Source organism: Mandrillus leucophaeus, unplaced genomic scaffold (genome assembly GCF_000951045.1).
Source record: "Mandrillus leucophaeus isolate KB7577 unplaced genomic scaffold, Mleu.le_1.0 Scaffold88, whole genome shotgun sequence".
Taxonomy (NCBI): Eukaryota; Metazoa; Chordata; class Mammalia; order Primates; family Cercopithecidae; genus Mandrillus; species Mandrillus leucophaeus.
The window spans coordinates 732827-755068 of record NW_012109585.1 but is presented as its reverse complement, the minus strand read 5'-3'; the positions used below and the strand labels follow the sequence as shown (position 1 = coordinate 755068).

Here is a 22242-nt window from a genome sequence, read left to right as displayed (position 1 = left end):
AAGAGCCAAGCACTTCTGTGTTCACCCAGGCCTCTAGGAATAGCAATGGGCAACCCTGGTTGGACGGAGTAGTTGAGGGCTTTAGTGGGTGGTTTCCGTATGTGCTGAGGGAACCAACCTACTGGGTTAAGTGTTAGGTGTTGTAAAGTTGAAGATCATAGGCTTGAAAATAGGACACTTAGGTTTCAGTCTCTGCTCTACTGCTTATTAGTTTTGGATTTTTATTTAACCTCTTCAAGCCTCAGTTTTTCTTCCATAGAACAGATATCATAGTAGAGCCAAGCAGGGTTGTTGTAGGGACTAAAGGAGTAGAGTATGCAAGTCAGCTGTTTAGCATGGAGCCTGGGGTAACAAATGTTCCATGAAAGTTAGCTGCCTTTGTTGTAGAGGACTGAAACAAGAAGGGTCATGTCCACAATGTTTCTATGTTCCCTTTTTGTCTTAGTTTTAGGCAACTTGAAGCCAAATTCAAGATTGTAAAAACTGGGTGCCTAGAATACGTAGTGCTTCCATTTCCTCTGAAGAGGAAAGAAAAATTAAGAATTATGGGGTTCCCTTATGGTGCCATATGTTTTCTCATTTAATCCTTATAATAACCCTGAGGGGCAAAGATTGTAACTCCTTTTTTACACATGTAGGCCTTGAGGCTTGTGGAGGTTGGGATTTATCAGGGGTCTCCATCCTTAGGGAGGCTCAGGATTCAACTCCATGTCAGTCTGGCTCTGCAGTGCATAGTTCTTCCACTAAGTTAGCTGCCACCATTGATACGCTCCTTTCTGCTTACCCATTACATGACTTATTTTATATAGTAAATGGCATTAGATACTTTTATAAGCAGAGAATAAATCTTAAAATATATGAACAAAACAAAACATCGAGACAGCAGGTTAGCCCTCAGCTGTCTCCAAGGAGTCTCTGGAAGGAAGGGAAGGTGTGATGCAAGGATAAAGAGGAGGTTTAGCAGCCTAGCAGCCCAGCAGACCAACTCATGTTACTTTCCAGCCATATAATACCAGGTACATACTTAACCTTTTTAAACCTCAGTTTTCTTATCTGGAAAAAATGGCGCTTGCTTTATAGGATTGTTTGGGGATAAACAATAAAATGAGATAATCCATGTAAGGCCTATAATACAGTGTTCAGTGAATGTTACTGATCTTACTCTGTAGTTTTTGTGACCACTGCAGTGATTCTTAGTAGCAGGTGACACAGTATCCTCATGAGCATGTGTAAACTCCTCTGCTGGTAACACTTGTTGATTGCAGGTATGAGGGATCAGTGAAATGTTCCCTGAATTGCCTTACTTCAGCCTCCTCAGGTGCTGAGGGATATGCTTGCAAGCTCTTAAATGGGGCATGCATGCTACTTTGGGTGGTACCACTGCCACCTGGTGGCAGCATATCTTTCCTGTAGAAAAGGTCCCCTAAGCGGAGGGAGTGAACCGGCCTGAGCATCCAATGTCAGTCAAACCTCCCACTGTCCTGTGGGAAGCTGGCTAGAGGTGGAGGAGGCACCTGGACTCCAGCATAGTCTCGCTTCCACAGGGATGGTTGGCGACCTGGGGACCTGGGTTCCAGAGAAAGCTAAAGCGCCTTGGAGACCCTTGGTCACAAACTCCCATCAGGCATCCACAACTGAAACTTAAATGTCACCATTAGGAAATGGTTCTTGGGTTATTATGCCAAAGTAGAGTTTAGGTCTGGAAAAGAAGGGGGTCGGAGGCAATGGGCATGAGAACTGTTGTGTGGGACTCCTCCTCCCTTCGCCCTTTTTTCAGAAATGCCTTTTATCAGGTCTCTCAGAGTGAACACCTCTGGAAGAGGATGTTTCATGAACATTCATTTGACTTTGAAACTTCAAATGAGTATAATTGCTGGGATGGCTGATGGTGTTGGGGAGGAGGAGGAGGAGGAGGAAAGGAAAGCCCTGGGCAGACCTCCACCAATGCCGCCTGACTTCTGGGAGAGGTTTTTTTTTTTTTTTCTTTCACAAAAGGTAGCATTTATTAGGCTTTTACTCAGCATTTAAAATATTGTACTAAATATATAATATATTGTGATAAAATATATATAACGTAAACTGTTATTTTAACCATTTTTAAGTGTACAATTTAGAGGCATTCATTACATTCAAATTCAGTACAACCATTACTATAAAGATTACCAAAACTTTTTCATCACCCCCAAAGTTGAAACTCTTGTACCCATGAAGCACTAATTTTCCAAGAGAACTTTTAATTCAAGCTGAGTAAGTTCTTCTGGAGAAATAGCTGCTCATGCATTTCTCCTTCCTTCCAAGCTTTTTTAGACATCATCTCCCACCCTTTTCATTTTGTAATTGACCCTAGAAGTTTATGATTTGTCTCAAGCTGGCTCAGTTCCTTACTGGGAGGGGGAAAAAAAAACCTTCCAAGGAAAACAGTTCTTGGGGACTGTCTCTGGGGAGGGAGGTGGTCAGAGGTACACATAGGCCTTCTCTTGCCAATCGTTTTTTCCCTGCCAGCTCCAATGCTGCCCAGCAGGTGATGGCCCTGGCCATGCTTTCATTCCTAGTGACAGATTGGGACCCAGGAGAGGCTCAGTCATGCCTTGTACATCACTGACTTGAGGGCTGAGATAATTGAGGTGGGAGGCCCTTCTCATTCTCTGACTGGACTTGAAGTCTTCAGGGTCAGAAATTTTGTCTTGTTTATCAGTTTTCTTCCTGGGGACCAGCACAGGACTGCCCAGCCAGGAGACATTCAATCAGTGTTAGCTGTTGAATAGAATTGATCTTTCCTAACACAAAGCAGCCTCAGAAGACCACACTGCCCATTCCAGATATACCACACAGTGATCTGACCTGGGCCAAAATGTGGAGATTCGAGAGTTAGAGCACCGGAATGGCTTCATGCTTGGTCTTGCCCATGAAACCTTTAGGCTTACATTTGCTGAGCACTTGCTTAGGTCCTAAGCGCTGGAATAGGAGGTGAAGAAGTCAGAGCCCCAGCTTAGGTGGAGTCCTAGGTGAGGTCAATAGGTGGGACTTTGTGCAGGATAATTTTTCTGCTCTGATGTTGTTACTCTGTTAGAAAGAGCCTCACTGGCCGATTTTCTGTCCTGAGACCTTCACTATAAGACAACAAATATGAATGTTTCTCCTTGACAAGCTTATTTTACTCAATGCCTCCAAAGGTTGGCTGATGGCTCCCACACCCTTTCCCCTTTCCCCTCACTCCTCCTCTCAGATATCTGTTTGCCCTAAACATTATAATGCATTCAAATCAGGAGAAATGTGGTTAGAGGCTTTCAGCATGGCTACTTGTCTTTTGTTTTGCATAAACTCATTTAAGCCTCAAAACAAACAAAACTAGTCAGGTTGTAGATACCTTTAATATGCCCATTTTACAGATGAGGAAACTGAGGATCAGAGATGTTAAGTAGTAGATCTGGTCTAATGCCAGAGCTTGATCCCTTATCCCACTGTGTTCTTAAAATTCAGGAGGTAAGCAGTAAGTTGTAACTCTTTGGCTTCTGAGATGATGTGGTGAAGGAGTGAATGAGTGTGGGAGTGCAGGAATGACTGAGCCCAGGGTGAAAGCTTGGGAAATGTGGCTGAGCTCTGCTCCAGGATCACCTGTGGATTATTACCTCTAGACAGTTGAAGAAGAAACTTTGATAAAGAATAACAACACCTGTAAAGACTTCCTCATTGAGGCCATGAAATACCATCTGCTCCCTCTGGATCAGAGGCTATTGATTAAGAACCCAAGGACCAAGCCTAGGACTCCAGTCAGCCTTCCCAAGGTAAGCCCCAGCCCAGTAACCGCCAAGAGTCAGGAGTGTGCCCTGGGAAAGTGGCCTTCCACTCCTGCCTCCAAGTCTTTCCTCACCCATGGCTGCCCTGCATCTGGGTTGCATTTACAACCTAGGAGATGGAGTCTGCTGGTTCCTCTTGAATCTGCTGGTACCTCTCTCTTCTGGGGTCTTCCTTTCCTAAGAGTTTCAAGGTAACCTCCAGTGTCATCAGGGAGGTTTGAGAATAACTCAGAGCTCTCTCTCACCCCCACCCTGACTTCTCATTTCACACCATGGCTTGTGCTCTATTTCTGTTGGAAGCAGAGGAATGGCTATGTTGGTTTCACTTAGTGATGGCCATAGTATTCCTCTTTCTAGGCCATTCTTTGAGTTAGAATAGTCCTAGTCTGTTTCTTTCCCCCACTTCAGGGAAGGACAAAAAGGACAATTAGGGCTGCCAGAGGGAAGAAAAGGGATTCTGAGAAAAGGACCCTGTCGAATTGAGGAGTTCGACAGGTCATGAAGCAGAAGAAGGAAATGGGAGAAATGAGAATTTGTGAGGGAGCAACCAGGGAAAGGGAAGGAAGACATAAGAGGGGACCCCATGATCTAGAGATCTAGAGTTTATGGTGTGTGCTCGCTGCTTTGGTTCCCTGCAAGTCTCCTTTCCTCTCTGATCCTCAGGCTCCTTATCTACAGAATGAACGATGCTCCACTTGATCCCTAAAGTTCTGTCTGGCTTGGCACCAAAGTAGTCATTCTAGGAGTCTAACATGCTGATGTCTGGGGGAAGGAATCAGTCAACCCAAGAGGAAAGGTGGGAGGAGAGGAGTGGGTCATGCTGTCTCATTGATGACACAGTAGGCAGCACCAGGAAATTATTTAGGCTCTTGCTTTGTCCTCCTCCTCCTCCTCTTTCCAGCTGGCTGCCATCCTCCCTGCCTGCTTCTTCCAGGAAGGTTTCACAGTGGCTGGAGAAGCATGTTGTTTTCCAAGACCAGGTGTTGGAATTCTCTGAGGTTTGCAGGACCTTCTTTCCCCTCTGCTCCATGACCTTGGATCATGGGGAATATATTGGTTTCAATGTGAACAAATGTCTCAGTGTCCCAGATAATAATACAAGCAGCTAACCTTTATTGAGTGCTGAGATTATCACTTGAGTATCTTATTTAATCTTTTCAACAACTCTACAACGTAAAGATAGTTATCCTAGTTTTATAAAGGAGGAAACTGAGGTTCAGAGAAGTTAATTTATTTGCCCAAGGTCAACACAGCTAATGTGGTAGAATCAGCATTTGAACTGAGTCTTTATCACTCTCCATACCTGTTTTCTGAACCCATACCGTCCTGCACCTGGCTTCACCTTCGTAAACCTGAGAGTGCATACTTGCCTGCTGGCCTCATGTTGCCTAGTGTGGGTTAGAAGAAGGCATAGCTGCAAGGCAAGGCCTTGGTCTGGCTGGACATTGGTCTTACTGCAGGTTGATGCCTTTTGTTTTGTTTGGTTGGAATATTGCATAGAAACGTCTTCAATATTTTTCAAAATGAAAATAACTTAGCTTTCTTTAATTATAGACATATGTGCTTATTGTAGATTATTAAAAGGATACTACAATTTTGAAATTAAGTAAAAGTCCCTTGAAATGTCTCCTAGGGTAAGAAATCTGCTATTATTTGGAAAGTTTTCTTTCAGACATGTCTCTGTGCACTTTTTCACAGATAGATACAAATGTACAGTGTATCGCTACACAGATTGAAATATTTGCCCCCCATGCAGCCATGTGGTGTAGACTGCTTTTAATATTATCATATAGGTGAAATCAGCGTTTAAATTGTAATAGTACCTGGTACTTAATTTTATGCACTATTATGTACATATTATAGACAGTCCTCTACTGATGGGCTTTGCAGTAATTTCCTTTTTTTTTTTTTTAATTGTATCCTTTAAAAGATGGCATCAGGTTTGAGTTCATATTTCTTTCATTGGGAGTGAGATTCATCTTGGTTTCATATGGTTATTGGCAGTTGTATTTCTATTTTGGAGAATTCTGTTCATGTCCCTAGCTCATTTTTCTGTTAGATTGTATATTTTTTATTAATATTTTTTATTCCTTTGTTTTCTTCTTGAGGCAGAGTCTTGGTCTTGTACCCAGGCCAGAGTGCAGTGGGGTGATCTCAGCTCACTTCAGCTTCAACCTTCCAAGCTCAAGCGATCCTCCTACCTCAGCCTCCCGAGTAGCTGGGACTGTAGGTGTGTGCCACCACACCCAGCTAATATTTTTTCTTTTAATTTTTTTGTAGAGACAGGTTTTTGCCATGTTGCCTAGGCTGGTCTCGAACTCCTGAGCTCAAGCAATCCACACACGTTGGCCTCCCAAAATGCTGGAATTATAGGTGTGAGCCACTGTGCCTGGCCTTATTTATAGTTTTTAAAGGCTCTTTGCACATTAAAGAGGTTAGGCCTTTGAATGTATATATTTCAAATATGTTTTTTCTTAGTTTGCAGTTTGTCTCTTGCTTATAGTAATTTTTTAGTCCAAAAAACCCCAGTTTTTAAGGAGTCAAATTGATCTATCTTTTGCTTTATAGCTTGGGTTTTGTGTCATGTTTAGAAATATTTTCTTTACTCTGAAATGATTTAAAGAATGTCCCCATGTTTTCTTCAAGTACCTTTATAATTTTTGTTTTACATTTGAATCTTTGATGCACTTAAAATTATTTTGTGTGTGTAAGGAGTGAGGGCAGGGATTCAGTGTTATTTGTACTGCAAATGATGAGCCAGTTGTCTCAAGGTTATTTTATTCATTAATTCCCCTTTTCCCCCATTGGTTTGAATACTATCTTTATTATGATTTAAGTTTCCACAAGCTTCATGTCTTGAGAATGTTGATTCTAAGTGCACTGCTTTTTATTTAGCATTTTTACTTCCCTGGGTTTTCAGCTGATGTTCCGTCTGTGACATTTCCCTTTGGAAGCTGTGGTTCTCATCCTCTATAATATCAGATGAATGACATCTTTGCCTGAGGAGTGTAGCTTGGAGCTAAGGGAATGGTTTAGTGCTGGCCCAGCTTTTTTGTGTAAAAACCATACCTAGTGACTTCTCCTTTTCTGGACTCCATGTCTAGCTCTTACCACATATACCCATAAAAAGATAGTTTGAAAATTAAAGCCCAGTTTGTGCCTGAGCCTAGACGAAGCATGCTGAGAGCTGCTCCACCATCACCCCTGTTTCATCCTAGGGATTGAATCTGTAGTTGAGAAAGAGTCTACCCCTTGTTTCAGGAGGTCAAAGCCATCCTTCTGTCTACCCTACTCCTTAAGAAACATTTATTTTCTGAATGAAGACATTTAGATTCTTGGGCCTTCTGCAAGCAACTGAAACCATGACTTCCTTAGAATCTGTTAAAGAAAGAAATAAAGAAGACATCACTGCTGTTTGTCTCATTGTTCTCCTGTATTCAATCCTTAAATGATTTAAGGTTATGTTATCTAACCTGCTTCTTAAACTATACTCTCATCACCATTGTTTGAGCACTTAAATTAGTGAGGGGATCCCCACTGAGGGCTTGAAGAATGAATGGGGTATGCTGAGGGAAATGATTACTTAGGGATTATCAGATCGTGTACTGTCTTAATAAATCATCACAGTAATAGGTCTGTACTATTCATATCCCCACTTTACTGAGATTACTCAGAGAGGTTAAGAAATTTGCCCAGTTAAGTACTGGCTAAGTGCAGTGCTGGGGTTTGGTCTGTCTCACTCCAAAATCCATGCTTTTCTTTTTACACCAAACTGCTTCCTGAGAAACAGCTTTGAGGTTTTGGTAGCGGTTTAAAGAGATTTCTTTTGGATTAGTTGAGGTATAATAATTTATATGCAGTAAAACTCACACTTTTTAGAGATATGTGATAAGATTTTACAAATGCACCATCATGTAACCACCATCCCAATCAAAACATAGAATATTTTAATCACTACAAAAAGTTTCCATGTGCTGCTTTGTAGTCAATCCTCTTCTTCTACCCCCAGCCTCTAACAACTACTGATCTGATTTCTGTCCCTATGGTTTTGCCTTTTCTAGAGTGTCATATAAATGGAATCATGCTGTATGTAGTCCTTTGAGCTTGGCTTCTTTTTCTTACCATAATGCATTTGAGATTCATCCCCGTTGTTGCATGTATCAGGAGCTCATTCCTTTTTATCACTAAGTAACGTTCCATTGTATGGATGGACCATAATTTATTCATTCACCAGTTGGTGGACATTTGGGTATCCAGTTTTTGGCTGTTACAAATAAAGCTGCTGTGATTTCACTTACAGATCTTTGTGTGGACATATGTTTTAATTTCTCTTGGGTAAATACCTAGGAGTAGGATTGCTGGGTTATATGGTAAGTATATGTTTAACTTTATAAGAAATTGATAAATTGTTTTTTAAAATGACTGTACTATTATGCATTTCCACCAGCAATATATGAGTTTCAGTTATTCTGCAGTCCTGCTACTACTTGACATTATCTATTTTAAAAAATTTTAGCCATTCTAGTAGGTATGTGGTGGTATATCACTATGGTTTTAATATGCATCTCTCTAATCGCTATGCGGTTAAGATTTTCTCATGTGCTTATTTGCCACCCATATTTCTTCTTTGGTAAAGTGTCTGTTAAAATCTTTTGCCCATTTGAAAAGTTGGGTTATTATTTTCTTATTGAGTTGTAAATGTTCTTTATATATTCTGGATACAAGTCTTTAATAAGATATATATTGTGTAAATATTTTCTCCCAACCCGTGCCTTATATTTTCATTTTCTTAGCAGTATCTTTGGAAGATAGTTTTTTAACTAATTAATTTTTTAATTGACAAAAGTTATATGCATTTGTCATGTACAACATGAGGTTTTGAAATATAGTTACATTGTAGAATGGCTAAATTTAGCTAATTAACATATGTATTACCTCATATACTTATTTTGTTTTTGTGGTGAGAACACTTAAAATCTATACTCTTTTTTTTTTTTTTTTTTTTGTGGAGACGGAGTCTCGCTCTGTTGCCCAGGCTGGAGTGCAGTGGCCAGATCTCAGCTTGCTGCAAGCTCCGCCTTCTGGGTTTATGCCCTTCTCCTGCCTCAGCCTCCCGAGTAGCTGGGACTACAGGCGCCCGCCACCTCACCCAGCTAGTTTTTTTGTATTTTTTTAGTAGAGACGGGGTTTCACCGTGTTAGCCAGGATGGTCTCAATCTCCTGACCTCGTGATCTGCCCGTCTCGGCCTCCCAAAGTGCTGAGATTACAGGCTTGAGACACCACGCCTGGCCAAAATCTATTCTCTTAACTATTTTCAAGAATACAATACATTGTTATTAACTATAGTCACCATGTTGTGCTATAAATCTCTTAAAGGTATTTCTCCCATCTCACTGAAATTTCGTATCCTTTGATCAACATCTTCCCGGCCAACCCCTTCCCCATCCCTTGGTAACCACCGTTCTATTCTCTGCTTCTATGGGTTTAACTTTTTTAGATTCCGCGTATGAATGAGCTTGTACGTTATTTGTCCTTTTGTGCCCTGCTTATTTCACTTAAGGATGTAATATCCTCCAGGTTCATCCATATTGTCACCAATGACAGGATTTCCTTCTTTTTTAAGGCTAAAGAGTATTCTACTAAGTATGTATACCACAGTTTCTTCATGCAGTCATCTGTTGGTGGACATTTAGCTTGATTCCACATCTTGGCTATTGCAACTAATGCTGCAGTGAACATGAGAGTAGGTATTGCTCTGACATACTGATTTCATTTCCTTTGGATATATACCCAATAATGGGATTGCTGGATTATATGGTAGTTCTATTTTTATTTTTTTTGAGCAAGTTCCACACTGTTTTACATGGTGGCTGTACTGTACTTGGAAGAGCATAAGTTTTAAGTTTTTCAATTTTTTTTTCTGTTATGGTTTATTTTGTGTTCTATCTAAAAAAATCTTTGCCTAATTTGAAGTCACAGATTTTCTCCTATACTTTCTTCTAGTAGTTTTAGGTTTTACATTTAGGCCTATGGATCCATTTTGAGAAATTTTTTTTGGTTTTAATATGGTGCATGAGGTGAGAGTCTAAGACTCATTTGTTTTGCATATGAATGTCCAGTTGTTCCACACCATTTATTGGGAAGATTCTGTGTTCTCCATTGCATTACCCTGTTACTTTTGTTATAAATAATTGACTGTATATGTGTTCATCTATTTCCGGGCTCTCTTCTGTTCCATTTTATCTATTTGTCTACCTTTACACCAATACCATGTGGCCTCGATTATTACCTTTCTAGTAAGTCTTGAAATTAGGTAGTATGAGTCCTCTGGTTTTGTTCTTCAGTGTTGTTTTTGTGAATCTGGGTCCTTTGCATTTCCATTAAATTTCAGAATCAACTTGTCTATCTACAAAAAAGCTTGTAGGGGTTCTGCTTGGAATGGTATTAAATCTCTAGATCAAATGGGGGAACTACCATCTTAATAATATTAAATCTTTAGATCCATGAACACAGTATTACTCCATTTATGCAGGTCTTCTTTAATTTCTCTCATCAGTGTTGTATAGTTTTCAGTTTATGGGTCTTATGTATCTTTTGTTAGATATATCCCTGGGTATTTTATAGTTTTAGATGCTATTGTAAATGTTTTCTTTTGAAATTCCAATTTCTAATTGTTTATTGCTGATATGTAGAAATGTGATTGGTTAGAAAGGTTATTTAATGGGGGAGAGGTCAGGTTGGTGATGGATTCATTGCTTTCTGAACAACAAGGACAGTAGTTTCAGAAGATTACTGAGTAGCCCAGACTGATGCTTCAGGCACGCATGTTGGGCTCTCTTCTAGAGTGTTAGCTCCTCAACGCAACTGTAGGTTCCATGGCAGCAGGCGTTACTCATCTGTGTCCTTGGCACATGACCTCAATTAAAGAAATACATTTTTAAAGATGAAATAACCTCATTATTTATTAATACTTAATACTGACCATTTATATTACCCCTCATGTTTTCCTGATGGGCTTATCAGCATTCATACCTGTGTTTTCACATGGCTTTAGTGAGGATTTATATCCTACTCTATATCCTCCTTTGATCACTAATGTAGGTTGACCCTAGTTTGATTCAAGCCTACAAGTCCAGATTAGAATGAATCCAATTGTCGTTTCTAGAGGATTAGAAGGGTTGTAAAGCTCTTTGTTTTTCTTTTTCTTTTCTTTTTCTTTGTTTCTTTCTTTCTTTCTTTCATTCAAAATCTGAAATCCAGCTATAAACAATCATGTATGCATTAATTCATTACTTTTCTTTGAGATGGAGTTTTGCTCTTGTTGCCCAGGCTGGAGTGCAATGGCACGACCTTGGCTCACTGCAACCTCTGACTCCCGGGTTCAAGTGATTCTCCTGCCTCAGCCTCCCAAGTAGCTGGGATTACAGGTGCCTGCCACCACGCCCAGTTACGTTTTTTGTATTTTTAGTAGAGATGAGGTTTCACTATGTTGGTCAGGCTGGTCTCGAACTCCTGACCTCTGGTGATCCGCCCTCCTCAGCCTCCCAAAGTGCTGGATTACAGGCGTGAGCCACTGTGCCTGGCCGATTCATTACTTTTTAATTCACTCATCCAACATACTTCCATAGAGAAACCACTAATTGCCAGGCACTGGGGTAAGTACTGGATTCACGAAGGCTGATATGAACTGGTCTCTTCTCCAGGGGACTCCCAGACCAGAAGGAGGGGAAACAGCTGTGAAAGGACAATTACAATGGAGTGAGTAAACGCCCCCATAGGGGTACAGGCAAAACACTCTGGGAGCACAGAGAGGGGTAAGGAGTTAAGGAAAGCTTTCTGCAGGAGCTGACAGGAGCTGTGTCTCCAAGGTAAAATGCGAATTGTCTGTGAGAGTGAACATCCAGAAACTGGTTCAGGTGACTGCAGGAGAAAACTGGTTTACATCCTCTGGTGACCACTTAGAATAATTTGTACTTTGCATCTTCTTCTCTGGGTCATTGTCCTGGTCTTCATCACTGAAGGTATTGATAATACAAGTAGTATTGTTTAAATACTAATTACTGAGCAACTTCTTTGCGTTGTTAGCCTAAGTACTTAATGCCCATTATCTCATTTTGTCTTTATTACAACTCTGGAGGCTTTAATGTTGGAGAAAACCAAGATTCAGTGAGATTGAGTAAGACTGAGTGACTTGCCCAGGGTTTTACAGCTCTTAAGTGGCAGTGTGAGGACTTGAATCCAGGTCTGGCTGACTCAAAGCCTGGGCTTTTAATCACTACATGATAGTAATCCCCACAATAATGATAACAGCAGATACCAATTACTGAGCACTTATCATGTGCCAGCCACTGGGCTAAGTGACTTATATTTGTATCTCATAGGATTTTCATAACTGTAATTATTCCCATTTTGCAGATGAGGAAGTTGGACCTTGGGTTCTGTCACCCACTCATTATGCATTAGTTATCTATTTCTGCATTACAAATTACCCTAACTCTGATGGCTTAACACAGTAAACATCTGTCATCCCACAGTTTCTATGGGCAGGAATCCTGGAGTGGCTTAGCTGGGTCCTTTTGGTCCAGGGTCATACAGTCAAGCTGTTGGTCAGGGTGCAGTTATTTCAAGGCTTGTTTGGGGAGGATCTGATTCTAAGCTCACTCATGTGGTTGCTGGCAGGTCTGCTTCTTGCCATGTGGGCCTCTCCATAAGCTGCTTGAGTGTCCTCATGACATGCTGGCTTTCTTCCAGAGAAAGTGATTCTAGAGCAGGAAAATGAGCGCGCACACGTAACACAGAAGCTGTAGTCTTTTTATAACCTAATGTCAAAATCCATGTCCCATCACTTCTGTCTTTTATTTGCTAGATACAAGTCACTAAGTCTAGCCCACACTCAAGGGGAGAGGTATTAAGTTCCATGTCTGAGTGTAGAAGTATCACAGAATTTGTGACCCGTCTTTAAAGCACAATTAGTAAATGGCTGAGTTGAGGTTTAAGCCTAGGATGACTGGCCTGACGCCCTGCGCTCCAAACTGTTTTATTATATTGCTTCCAAATGTCACAAAAGCATTATAGCCGAATGCTGTGTTGAAAGAAACCTGATTCCTGTCCTTTGGGGACTTTTAATTTTAAGAAGTCTCTCTGAGAAAGTAAGATAGACATATAAGAACAACCAAATAAGTAGAGGAAGAGAGAAATTAGGAGATAATTGGACTAGTTGGAGAAGCAGGCATAGGAATTCCAAGGGCAGGCTGTTTTTGGCTTTCATAAATTCAGTCCAGATAGGCTTTCTAGCAGAGCAAACTTGAAAAACAACGTGGTGGAGAGAGACTGGCACTATATTCAGTAATTCTCAGCAGTAACTCTGTTTGCCAGCCAAGTCCCTTCCCTGAGAGGAACAGGACTCTGCCTTGAGATAGCTGCAGAGGCTAATAAGGGTGTTTTTCCTGAGCCATATATGCACAGAGCATACTGACACATCCCAGCCGGAACAGCTAACAGCATCATCTTGGCTCCCACACATTCACCGCCCAGCACTTTCCCTGAGGCTGTGTTGCCATGGACAACCCGAAGCTGCCTCCCAGCCACTCAGAAGTCTCCTACGTTACCCTGTTCCACAGATGGCAGCAAGGAAATGAGGTTTCAGGAAGATGCAAATGAACCTTTTGGAAATGTACTGAACCTGGCACTTTTCACTGTCATTCCAGTTCAGTTGGCATCTCTATTCAGCTCTTTAAAAATGCTACTGAAACGCCATTTGGATTGGAAGTGGGTGGCTTGCTCCTGAGTTGGGCTGTCCTGCTTTCAGTAGATGGTGTTGGAAGAAGCTGTTGACAGGGTGGGTGGGATGACCTCTCATTTGGCCCAGGCCCCTGGATGGGCACTGCCCCTTTCCACCTTGTTCCGCACCCTGGCAAGCACCCTGGGGTCCTGAAAAAGCCCCATAATCACCCCTAGAATTAGTGGTACTTACCCTCCCTTCACAGGTTCATTGTATCCTTTTCCACCTTTCATTGGGAATCTGTTTTTTAGCACCTGTCTTAGAAGCTAATAATGACACTAGTGTTAATCAGATAACATTTAGTGTTTACTGTTTAGCAAGCATTGTGCTAAGTGCTTCATATCATTTAAGCCTCCTGACACCCATACGGGAAGCATCCTATTATCCTGATATTACAAGTTATGAAAATGAGGCTTAGGAAGGTTAAATGTCTTGCTCATAGCCACACAGTTATATAGTGACTGGGCTGATACTATATTTGGGCCTGGGTGTGTCTGATTCCAAAGCCCATTTTTTGCACTCTTCTTCTCTCCACCGGGCCTTGACCTCATATTACCTGGTTCTCAGACCCCCATTGTCTCTGCACCTTGCTATCAGTACTTGCCTAGAGCAACTGTTGCTCAGGAACCTGCTTGGACAAGTCTTCTGGCTCAACCTCGACATGCTCCTTCGGATGAATTGTTGGTGTTAGCCCTGCGGCCCCACGCACCAGGGTAAGAGAGAGTCTCGCTTCCTGCCCTGGCCCGAGGGACCGACTGGCTGGGCCTGCCTCCTGCCCAGCTCACCGGTCACAGAAGAGAGTTTGGACATACATTCTACTCTTGCCTGATGAAAAAAGTGTGTAGAGCCCAGATTGTTCCTTTCAACTGAGTGGAAATTTGAATGACCTATGTAGTCCTGAGGCCAGGGCTAGGGTCTTAATCTACACGTAGGCTGGAAATCTCTACTCTCTTCATGGATTGTCCCTTTCCCTGGCTAGTCTCTGGCACCTAATGGCTCTCAGACACAGGGTGGTTGTGATTTCAGTGAGGAGGGACCAACATGCCTTCAATCCCACAGTGATGCTGGTGGAATCAGAATCATCTATGTAAACAAGAGAGCATTATATATTAATTTAAAAAAATGTTATGCTGGGAGTAAAATTTCCTTCCTAAGGAATCAGGTAGTCTTTTCCATGGGCTCACTAGTCTTCCTAAAATAAATGGCTATTTGACTTTTCAAAATGAGAGTGCTTTCCTTGGGAGGTATCTAATAACCATTCCTGCTACAGTGGAGTTCAGCTCACTCATAATCTGTCAACCAGAGAACCTCCATTCACCAGAACTTCTGCAGCCTTCAACATAGTGACAGTTAAGACTTGGGATCAAGAACCCTGAGGCACCCTGCCAAACTCCTACGTATGCTGCAGTTCACCAGAGTGATTAAATTATGTTCAGTCTAGCACAATTGTTCACCTAGAGCCAGTTCTTTAGTTTGTGATTCCTAGATGACTGATAGTTCTTACTCAGGGTTACCTTGAAAGATAAATGTTAAAAATAGTGATCATTAAATAGGCTGATTTGATTAATTTCTAATGAAGGCATATTAATCTTAAGTATATTGGGGTTTAGGAGTGTTGGGAAAAGAAAGAAACGTGCTTGTTGAACTCCCTGGGCCTGAGTGTTTCTGAAATATAAAATGAGGGCATATAGGAGAGAATAGTTCACGTCTCTTCCTCTGACATCTTGTGGTCTTCTTAAGTAGCTAGAAGTTTGTGATTTCAGAGATGTGATACGTGTAGACTGTGGGAAATACTTATATTTGCCTAACTGGTTGCTAACATCAGGTATCCATGGAAACAAGTATCCATTAGCACTCATGATAAGAAATTTATTCTTTTTACTCTGCATGATCAACACAATAGTGGGTATAGTGCTCCATGTATGATGGCTTCTTGCAACACCTACCATAAAAATTGGATTTCTTTTGACCATACTGGGCTGTACTAGTTTACATTCCCACCAGCAGGGCATAAGAGTTCCTCTTTCTCCACATCCTTGCCAGCATTTGTTATCTTTTGTCTTTTCTACAGTAGACATTCTAATTGGGGTGAGGTGATGTCTCGTGGTTTTCATTTGCATTTCCTAGATGAATAGTAATGTTGAACATTTTTTTCATACACTTGTTGGTCATTCATATATCTTTTTTAGAGAAATATCTATTTAGATCTTTTTGCCTATTTTTGAATCAAATTATCTGTTTTTCTGTTATTTAGTTGTTTGAGTTCCTTATACATTTTGGGTATTAACACCTTGTCAAATGTGTGCTTTTGGCACGTTTGTCAAAAATCAGTTGGCTGTAAATGTGTGGATTTATTTCTAGGTTCTCTAATTTATTCCATTGATCTATGTGTCTGTTTTTATGCCAGTACCATGATGTTTTAGTTACTCTAGCTTTGCTGTATATTTTGAAGTCAGGTAGCATGATGCCGCCAGCTTAGTTCCTTTTACTCTAGATGGTTTGGCTATTCAGGATCCTTTGTGGTCCCATATGAGTTTTAGAATTTTTTTTTCTATTTTTTTTGTGAAGAATGTCATTGGTAGTTTGATGGGGATTACACTGAATCTGTAGATTGCTTTAGGTAGTATAAGCATTTTAACCTTATTAATTCTTTCAATCCATGATCATGGAATATCTTTCCATTTATTTGTGTCCTCTTCAATTTCCTTCATCAATGTTTTATAGGTTTCATTGTAGAGATCTTTTACCTCTATGGTTAAATTTATTCCTAGGTATTTTATTTTTTTGTAGCTACTGTTAATGAGTTTTTTTTCTTTATTTCTTTTTCAGGTAGTTCGCTATTAGTGTATAATGAATAAATGAATTCATTTATTCATTCTAATAGTTTTTTGGTGGCATCTTTAGGCTTTTTAATATATAAGATCATATTCTCTGCAAGCAGGTACAGTTTGACTTTCTCCTTTCAATTTGAATGTACTTCATTTCTTTCTCTTGCCCGATTGCTCTGGCTAGGACTTCCAGTACTATGTTGGATAGAAGTGGAGAAAGTGGGCATCCTTGTCTTGTTCCAGTTCTTAGAGGAAAAACTTTCTACTTTCCCCTTTCTAGTATGATTTTAGCTGTGTGTTTTTCATATATGGCCTTTATTATGTTGAGTTACTTTCCTTCTATTTCTAATTTGTTGAGAGTTTTTATTATGAAGGGATGTTGAGTTTTATCAAATGCTTTTTCTGCATCTATTGAAATGATCATGTGGTTTTTGTCTTTGATTCTGTTAATGTGATGTATCATTTTTATTCATTTGTGTAGTGTTGAACCATCCTTGCATCCCTAGGATGAATCCGTTTGATCATGGTGAATGATCTTTTCAATGTGCTGTTGAATTTCATTTGCTAGTATTTTGTTGTGGATTTTTGCATCTGTGTTCATCATGGATATCAGTCTATAGTTTTCTTTTTTGTCGTGTCCTTGTCTAGTTTGGTATTAGAGGAGTGCTGGCTTCAAAGAATGAATTTGGAAGGATTCCCTCCCTTTCAGTATTTTAGAATAGTTTGAGAATAACTGGTATTAGTTCTTCTTTAAATGTTTGGTAGAATTCAGCAGTGAAACTGTCAGGTTCTGTGCTTTTCTTTGATAGCAGACTTTTTATTAGTGATTCAATCTTGTTGCTTGTTATTGGTCTGTTTGGGTTTTCTGTTTATTCATGATTCTATATTGGTTGGCTGTATGGGTCCAGGAAAAATTAAAAATAGAACTACCATATGACCCTGCAGTCAATACTGGGTATGTATCCAAAGAAATTAAATCAGCATGTCGAAGAGATATCTGTACTCTCATATTTATTTCAGCAGTATTTACAATAGCCGAAATACAGAATCAACCTAAGTGCCCATCAACAGATGAATGGATTTTAAAATGTGGTATATATACTATTCAACTATAAAAAGGCTGGGCACAGTGGCTGACACTTATAATCCCAGCACTTTGGGAGGCTGAGGCGAGTGGATCACCTTAGGTCAGGAGTTTGAGACCAGCCTGGCCAACATGGTGAAACCCTGTCTTTACTGAAAATACAGGAAATTAGCCGGGTGTGGTGGTAGGCACCTGAAATCTTAGCTACTTGGGAGGCTGAGGCAGAAGAATTGCTTGGACCCGGGAGGTAGAGGTCGCAGTGAACCAAGATCCTGCCATTGCACTCCAGCCTTGGTGACAGAGCGAGACTCCGTCTCAAAATAAATAAATAAATAAAAAGATGAAATCCTGTCATTTGTGACAACGTGGATGAACCTGGAGGACATTATGTTAAGTGAAATAACCCAGGCATATAGAAGGACAAATACCACATGATTTCACTTATATATGAAATCTAAAACAGCCGAACTCGTAGAAGTAGAGAGCAGAATAGTGGTTATCAGAGGCTGTGGAAGGGAGGAGGGAGGGGAGATGGGGAAAGGGAGATGGGGCTGATCAATGGATACTGTGTTACAGTTAGATAGGAGGAATACCTTCTGGAGTTCTGTTACACAGTAGGGTGACTATAGTTAACAATAATGTATTGTAGATTTCAAAATAGCTAGAAGAGAGGATTTTGAATGTTCTCACCACAAAGAAATAATAAGTGTTTGAGCTGGTAGATATGCTGATTACCCTGATTTGATCATTACCCAATGTATGCATATATCCAAACATCACACTCTACCCCATAAATATGTGTACCTATTATGTGCCAACTAAAAATAAAACAAAAAAATTGAGTTTCCTATGCCTGTGAGAGAAGCAGATGTATACCTGCTCTTCCCGCTGCCTTGAGCTACCCCTGAAACTGATGGTCCTATCCCACAAAACCTCATAATTCCTTTTCTCAGATAGTTGTACAAGTTTCGTATGTTTAAAGTCATCTCTTACCAGTGGTTTTATGAGCTCAAAGGCAAGTTTGTTTTGAAAACCTTATCTTGTATCCTATTTTTTTTTTTTTTTTTTTGAGACAGGGTCTCACTCTGTTGCCTAGACTGGAGTGGAGTGGCGCTACAATCACAACTCACTGCAGCCTCAAAATCCTGGGCTCAGGTGATTCTCCTACCTCAGCCTTCCAAGTAGCTGGGGCTACAGGCAATGCACCACCACACCCAGCTAGTTTTTTGTATTTTTTGTAGAGACAGGGTTTCACCGTGTTGCCCAGGCTGGTCTTGAGCTCCTGGACTCAAGAGATCCACCCGCCTGTGCCACCTAAAGTACTGGGATTACAGGTGTGAGCCACTGCACCTAGCTGTCGTGTGTCATTTTTGTCTTTCTACTGAGGCTTTACTTTAACATTACAAAATTTGCATTTCTGTAACACTGTGTCTGTGAAAATTCTCAGAGATGAGTGGTAGATTTTCTCCAATATGAATGTACCCTCTACTTCCCTGGTGGGAGATAGTTTCTGGGGCATGGTGAGGGTTCCTGAAAACTTTGCCTTTTTTTTTTTTAAATTTACAAAAGAAGCTGGATAGCTTATGCCAAGAATAAGCAAACTTTCTTTTGGTGGTCGAGTCAAAAGATGGAAAAAGCTCTCACTTTCTCTTTTTATTTTGCTTGTTTTTTCCTCACTGTCTCCAGAATTTTAATCTGGTGTTCCAACATATTTTAACTAAAGAAAATGGCATTCTAGTTTAGTTTCTTTTTTCATTTTTAAAAACTCTGTATTGTTGTTGAACTCCTTGCATGTGCTGTTTACTTTTTATTCATGTATTCTTTATTCCAAACAAATACTTGAGCCCTCACTTTTACCTGGCAACATAAGTTTGTGGAGTTATCTTGGTGACTGAGGCAGATACATCTTCTGCCCAGGCAGGGCTCACCGTCTAGAGGCGCAAAAGACAAGTCACTGATGGTCCAGCACAATGCAGAACCCACAGGGCAGGTGAAATCTCAGAGGATGGATGTGTAGTTCTGACTTGGAGGCCAGAGAAGTCCATTTGTAGGAAATAACATGTAAACTGAGACCTGAAATATAAGCAGGTGTTAAAGCAGAGCGCTCAGAGTTGGGAAGAAGGTTTCGAGTCAGGGAACAGCACGTGGGAGGGTGTGGGGTGCCTAAAGTCCTTGCAGAAAGAAAACTTAAAACTGCTTTTATTCTCACTCAGCTTCAGAAATCAGATTTCAAAGCAAATCTTGCAATATTTGCCTTCAGTTTAGCTTTACCAACTCAAAACCGGAAAGACAATGCAAGTTCTGGGCATATTTACGAGCACATAATTCTGCCCTTGAAGAGTATTGTCTGGAGGTTAGGCATTGTCTGGAGTTTGCCCAAGGGGCTGTGCTCATTAACATCCCCCTTGGACTGTTCATGGATGCCTGTCTAAGCAAAGAATTCCAGATGGGAAGTAATGTAGAATTCATCTTTACTCTGAAAAAGGCTACTCTTGACACAGGGCAGTGGGCCCTCTGAACTGAGGCACCCAGGAAAGTCAAGAACAGAATGTTTCTGTCTGGAAGCAGCAGCAGCAGCAGCTCAAGGCTGGGCTTTGTGTCCTGGGTTCCTTTGGAATGCTTTAGAAGTCAGAACTGACATCTGAATTTTTGAACACTGGTCACCCACTTTTGGTGACAGACAGCTATGGACTAAATCTGATGACCAGTGACCACCCACATGGCAGTGGGTGAGCTTCTTCTGCAATATTGGGGAATAAAAGATTGATCTGTAGTAATGGTGGTGAGCTCTGGTTTTGCCTCCCGTATGGTGGGAAGTGTTCATTTGAGGGATGTGCTCCTGTGAGTTTACACAGAGTTTGATGGGCACTTCTCTCCCCAAAAATACATCATGGGGAAGTAAAAAGCCCTATGATAATTCATAATGGCAAAAGTTTTTCATGGCATATCATCAGGAAATCCATACAGTGTGGATTAAAAAGGTAGTTCTCAAAGTATGAACCCTAGAGTGGCAGCAGCAGCAGCACCTGGGAACTTGTTAGAAAGGCAGCCTCTGGGCTCCACTCCAGATCCACCGAATCACACTCTGGGGACAGGGCCCAGCAGCTTGTGTTTTCACAAGTCCTCTAGGTGATTCTGATGTATGCTCAAGTTTGAGAACCACTGGGTAAAGAAGACAAGCTACAGGTAATGATCAAATGAATTTGCTGGTTGTAACTTCCACCCTTTCTCTCCACTCAAGAAAGCATATCGGAATGCCATTGAGTGAGAGTGACATCATTGTGGGGACAGCTATGAATTTGCACACGTTTATTAAAATATGTAAACTATAGGTAACTGGTACTTTAATTTTTATTTATTAATAACATGTGACCAAAGTCACAGCAGTGATACCACAATTAAGTACTGCAATTCTATTAACCTAACCAGAGCAGTAGTTTTCATTGTTTTTGACCATGCCCTTGCAATACAAAATGCATTTAAATTTCTATCCAGAAGACACATGTAAGTGTGTATAACTAAAACAAATATTTCATGAAATAATATTCTTATTATCATATTTTCTGTACTTTTAAAAATATATATGCTGGTCATAATCCATTAAATTGATTTCATGACTTACTAATGGAAAGTGACCTGTGTTTTGACAAACACAGATGCAACCAGCTGTGTTTGCTTGGATCCTGTCTCTAGAGCAGGAGTTGCGGGGGTGGCTGGCCTCACCCTCTGTCAGATAGACTTGGATTTCAGTCTCTGCCTACACTCCTAGCTGTGTGACCTTGGGCCGCTTAATGTGTTCTCTGAGCTTTACTTTCCTATCTGTCAATGTGGATGATGATGATTACCTCACAGCTGTGGTGGCGAGTAAATGACAACACATTTCACATAGTGCCTGGCAATGGCGGCTACTACCTTACTTGTGGAAATAGGACTGCTAGCACTAGTTTTCAGAACATCATCAGTTTAATAACTTTTGTAATAACCACCTCACAGGAGTTTTTCACAAGTTTTTTCTATACTGCAGTGCATAAGTGCACTCTACATTCTAGGCATTCAGAAATACTTTTGAATAATACTTTAAAAAATACATCCAAATTCTGCACTCTTTTTCAAAGTATATTCAAGTTTGTTTTGATATAAGATTTAGCACCTCCCATTCCCAATCTTGAGGACACTGAGATTACAGATGATGCCCTACGTGGCTTCACACACCCACAAGATAGCCCCGAGTGGGGCATTTGGGAAATAGAACTTATGATTGTGTTTCTGTGGGAAGATGCTTGTTAGACTTTTCTTGAATACTCATACCTGTTGGTGACTAGGGGCAGCATCTCCATGTATGTAGTTCTGTAAACTGGCATCTCGGATCATCCACAGACCCTGAGCGATAAGCCATGTGGAAGTACCAGGGATACCATAAATCCAGATTTTGGGGAGACCCCGCTAATGTCCACTTGTCTCTCTGGAGGTCATGATTGTGGTTGGCGGCCAGGCACCCAAGGCAATCCGCAGTGTGGAGTGCTATGATTTCGAGGAGGACCGGTGGGATCAGATTGCTGAGCTTCCCTCCAGAAGATGCAGAGCAGGTGAGCAGCCTCCCAGTTCTGCAAGCTGTTTTTCCCCTGCTGGTCCCCACTCTGTGCCAGAAGTCGTGAGCTACTCCTTGTTTCCTCAAGCATCTGTGCATTTCAGGCTCCCTTTCTTTTCCCTCCTGCACAGTTTTTTTTTCTTTTTTTCTTTTCTTTTCTTTT

The 22242-nt window shown here is 40.9% G+C and overlaps 1 protein-coding gene across 4 annotated transcripts in view; it reads left to right on the top strand.

Moving 5' to 3' along the window:
- Positions 1–22242, top strand: part of KLHL3 (kelch-like family member 3) — a 118121-nt gene that overhangs the window by 73755 nt on the left and 22124 nt on the right. For all 4 annotated transcript variants that reach the window (XM_011969166.1, XM_011969168.1, XM_011969169.1 and 1 more), the window contains 2 exons: positions 3636–3785; positions 21960–22077. In XM_011969166.1, the coding sequence (XP_011824556.1) occupies positions 3636–3785; positions 21960–22077 (268 nt within the window). The remainder of the gene's footprint in view (positions 1–3635; positions 3786–21959; positions 22078–22242) is intronic.